General features: G+C 37.7%; 2 protein-coding genes across 2 annotated transcripts in view; both read left to right on the top strand.

Annotated features, from left to right (window-relative positions):
• Window positions 1–125, top strand: part of LOC140921774 (uncharacterized) — a 7880-nt gene extending 7755 nt beyond the window's left edge. The window contains exon 6 of the mRNA XM_073371776.1: window positions 1–125. This exon is cut by the window's left edge and continues 947 nt beyond it. The gene's annotated coding sequence lies outside the window, so the exon portion shown is untranslated.
• Window positions 126–253: 128 nt separating this feature from the next.
• Window positions 254–1742, top strand: LOC140921533 (dynein light chain Tctex-type 5-B-like). The gene has a single exon (XM_073371536.1). It carries the CDS (start codon window positions 963–965, stop codon window positions 1524–1526), a length of 564 nt encoding a protein of 187 aa, XP_073227637.1. The 5' UTR covers window positions 254–962; the 3' UTR covers window positions 1527–1742.
• Window positions 1743–4527: the final 2785 nt, after the last annotated feature.

The raw sequence follows: 4527 nt of genomic DNA, 5'->3' as shown, positions 1-4527 counted from the left end.
ACGTTTCAAGGAGTTTTCATTCCATATAGTTGTGTTAAAAAGCCGTGTATTGCCCTGTAAATGGCAATTCGAAAGGCTTTGTTCATAACTGCCGCGGTCATACATACCGCAACACAAGAAATAGATGGTATTTCTCTTGCAGGTGCAGGTGTGGGACTTGCGTCATATATCACGCGTGATGATGCGTGATGCGTTATGTCCTCGCTGGCTCCTCGTTTTCGGTTACGGTTATAATTTTGTTTTGTTTTTATTGCAGCTTCATTGTGTAAAACGAAACTATTTGCCGAATGACGCACGCTAAGTAGGTGTTGTATATATGGCTGCTTGGTGGGTTGTCGATTCTGGAAGTCTCGATTATGGCTAAAACAGCTGAAATTAAAATGTGTTTTTATCAGAAAGTTAGAGAATGTAATTCGAACGGACTCAATAATTACGAAAGGTGAGAAATAAGGATCCACATTACATCCCTAATTTAAATGCAATGTTCTTAAATTTCAAAACGTTATGTTGGGTAGACAAGTTATTGTTTTAAACAACACCCGTCTACGGTTATAATTTTGTTTTTCATTGACACCAGACCACGAAGCTTAAATACGCTTAATCTGCCTTTCTTTTTGTTTTTAAATATAAATCAGAATTAAAGCCCTAGAGGAAAGCAAACAATAGGTGGCTAGTCGCAGTTTGGATTATGCGTTTTTAAACAAAGGAAGAGTTTTGTAAAACCGCATTAGCACTTGTGCTAAACTAAAGTAATTATTTGAACAGGTCACTATAACAACTAAGAGAAAACAAATCGTCATTTGAAGCGGTCGTAATTTATCGAAACAGCGGGAGGAGTATTATCCAGAAGGCGAATCTCATTCAACTTAAAAGAAATATATAATACAGCAAGTGTTTTTGCCGTCAGTGTTGCAGCTGATTTATCGGATTGGGGCGACGAAATTTGGTTGCACAAAGCGAAAATGAGCTCGGAAGTTTCAAGATCAGAGGCCACAGAGACGCCTAAAGACTCCAAAACGGAAAAAGCAGCGAAAAATTTGAAGCCGACTAAAGGTAAAGCGGAACTTGCGCCCGGAGGAGTAAGTAAAACAAGACCGCCGAGCAGCGTTTCGGTTTCTCAGTCCATGGCAACTTCGTTTTCTAGGCAAGATGTTCGTCGCGGACCTGAGGTCGTAAAGGAAAACACGTACAAAACCGCACCTGATCGGAAATTTCCAGAGGGCGATGTTCGTGGGATACTCAAGGAAATTTTAACGGAGAGGCTAGCCGAGGCGAAGTATGATGCCGAAAAATGCCGACAGTTGTCGAAGACGATTTCGGACGAGGTCAAAGATCGCGTTAAACATCTTAACATACAGCGCTATAAAATTATTTGCCTCGTGCATATTGGACAGTTGGGCAATCAAGCGATGCGAATTGGAAGCAGATGCCTGTGGGACACGAACGTTGATACTTTTGCTTCGTTTCAGTTCAAGAATGGATCGTTGTTTGCTGCTGCTATAGTGTATGGTGTTTACTTTGAATAGTTAGGCGTTATTGTTAGAAAATAGTAAATAGCAAGATTGCAGAATACAAACGGAGTATGTCAGGTTTTAATTAATACCTCTTTAAATCCCAAGAGTGAGCAATATTAATTTTCACCCAACGAGTATCAATACATCATCAAGAAAAAAGGTTATGAGAATTTATAAAGAGATCTCGCAGCTCGAAAGGTAAAAAGTTTTGATCTTTTATCAAATTATTTTAGCCTACCTAGTAGGCGGCCGGTTTGTTTGGTGTGTTTTTCGTTTGTGCGGGACAAACGAGAAAGTGAGGGAGAGGGGCGAGGGGAAGAAGGCAGCGTCCTCTCCCCCTTTCCCTCGTTTTCATGTTTGACCTCGACTTAGCTTGCTTTCCTGATTCGAAAAATACTCAGGGCTGAAAATAAACGTATCAAAATCTAAAATGTTAAGGCTTGGCTCAATGAGACACAGAAAGGCCAGAGTTTTAGACCTTCAAATAAAAGATGAGCCTGTCTACGCTTTAAGAACTTTCTTGTTTTTTTCGTACGATGTTCGGAGAAACGTCCTCGACAAGCTCTCGAAGTTACAAAACAACTTTAAACTTTTGGTCTCACAGGGATATCTGAGTCTACAGAAGAATAAATATTGTCAAAACGCTAGCCCTTACCAAGATCACTTGTGTGCGTAGTTCTTTGGAAACACCGCATCATTTTTGCTGAAGGGGTGAACAATTAATGGTTTTCGTCTTCATATGGAATTATAAACATGTATGCAAAAATTAAAAACGCTACTCTGATAAAATCTAAGAAAAGATGGGGCGGCTTATCTTCGGCAAGGCTCGGAAACTAAACTGGGTACGCCGTTTATGTTCAAACCATGATGCTCCCTGGCGATATATCCCAGCCTCTCTCCTCGAGAATGTCGGTGGCACCTTTCTATTCGACTTCAATGTTTCTTTGCCTAAGCGAATACCTTCCAGCAAGTTTTATAAAGATGTTATTTCCTACTGACCTAAAATTGCTGCAAATTCTCCTAAAAGCAATGTTGATCTGACCCAATCTCCGTTTTCTAGTTAAAGATTGATTCGTTGATGATATTTTAGGATTTTTTTGGTTTTGTAATTTTTTAACCTATTTTTTGTAATTAAGGGTGTTCCGTGGGGTCTGGTCCGTCGGGGGGGGGGGGGGGGGGGAGTCTGAGGTATTCCGAAATGTCCTGGTCGAGGGTGTTCCGGAAATCTTTCCAGCGTGTTCCGGGCCTGTTCCTGATTCTACAGACACCCCAGCCCGAAACACCCCAAAACAAAGAATTCTCCATTCAATATATATAATCTACCGCTCGAAAGGAAAAAACAGACATTAGCTGGACAATCAAATGAAGCACTAAAACCAAGAATATTTCTCTTTTTAATTAATCAAAGACAAAATATCAAAGGAATACCAAAAATAAGTGAATTTTAGAAGTGATACACGTTAGACATAAAATCGGCAATATATTCATTTAGAAGATATTTTATTTTTGATTTCTTTATTTTTTTGTTGACTTCAGCAGCGTTCTTTCAGCTAAATCTCAGACAAAAAGGCTAGTAAGTATTCATATAAAGGCAATGGACTACAATTCCTAAAATCTTCAGAAGTCGTTAAGTAGCGTGAATTCGTCAATCTAACCCAATCTCGGTTTTCTAGTTACAGATGAAAGATATTTATTGATTCGTTGATGAAATTTAAGGAGTTTTTGGTTTTGTATTTTTTTTAACCTAATTTTCGTAATTAAGAGTGTTCCGGGGGAGCTCCGGTTCGCCTGGAGGTGTTCCGGGGAGTTCCGGGAGTGTTCTGGGCCTGTTCCTAGTTTTACGAACACCACTTGCTATTTTTAGAGAGAATGTATTTTTAACACGTTTACGTTTCAAATATGTCTCAGTCAAGCTTGTCATTTTGGAACCAATCAACTGAAGTACATGTAGGCGGATCATAAGGCAAAAAAAGAAAGAAACATAAAGAAAAGCTCGTGGAAATTTTTGCATGTTACTTATTAATAAGTAATCGCATGATTTTTCCCAAGCAATTTTGAATAAATGAGCACTTGTAAAATTTTTAAAAACCCATAATTTTGTAAGTCTTTGAAAATTTTACTCGTGCTAATTTATTCCAAATTGCACTCGACTGAAAAAATTTGCCTGTAACACTGATCTTGGGCAAAAAGAATTGGTTGCATGATCGATCTGAAAGACAATTTTAGGCGTCAAAACTAGCCAAAAGTGCATATTATGCTAGCAGTGCTTTTTTCGGAAAATACCTGAAAATTACACATGCTCGAAATGACAAATTATACCAAAAATTATGCTAGCATCAATCAATCAATCAAATCTTTATTTTAACACGGTAAAAATTCATCAAGTTGGTAAAATATAAGCTTAAAATACAACTACAATATAATTTCTAAGTACAAACTAACGTATCTACAAAAGTCTCTCCAGTAAAAATACTATTAACACTATTCATAATTAGTACACTAAACCAGGCCTCTTTTCCATGAATGCTTTGTATCAAATAATCTATCATGATCAAAGCCTATAATTTGCAGCCAGCCTTCATAATATTGGAGTAAGTCTTTTATATATTTACTCGGTCATGTATCACGTTAATAACCTAGCAAGGAGCATTAGGTTGACAAAAACGCTTTTACACTCATCCCTTTATCATAACAAACTCTTAAACAACTTAAAAGTTAAAAAAGAGTATTTCTAAATCTCTTACAAAACCTTCGCGAAAGAGTAATCAGTGTATATGAAGCTTATTATAAGTCATAAGTTTATTACAAATGCACGGTAAACGTTTTAGTGGTGAGTATTCCAGGAATTACCTTTTTCGGACATCCAGTCTTGTGAAGTCACAGGCAGCCCAGACGTAGTATGTGTCACTGAATGAATATATTAATATCCACATGGACAAATTAATGCGATGAGTCGTCGAAACTCCCATGGACTAAAATAGTCTAAACGTCAAAATATAACAAAACAAAGCTA

This window comes from Porites lutea, chromosome 12 (genome assembly GCF_958299795.1).
Source record: "Porites lutea chromosome 12, jaPorLute2.1, whole genome shotgun sequence".
Taxonomy (NCBI): domain Eukaryota; kingdom Metazoa; phylum Cnidaria; class Anthozoa; order Scleractinia; family Poritidae; genus Porites; species Porites lutea.
The sequence above is the reverse complement of the archived record's forward strand: the minus strand, read 5'-3'. Positions and strand labels throughout refer to the sequence as shown.

Excerpts from the sequence above, each read along its gene's own strand:
- LOC140921533 (XM_073371536.1), top strand. The coding sequence starts at position 963 with ATGAGCTCGGAAGTTTCAAGATCAGAGGCCACAGAGACGCCTAAAGAC.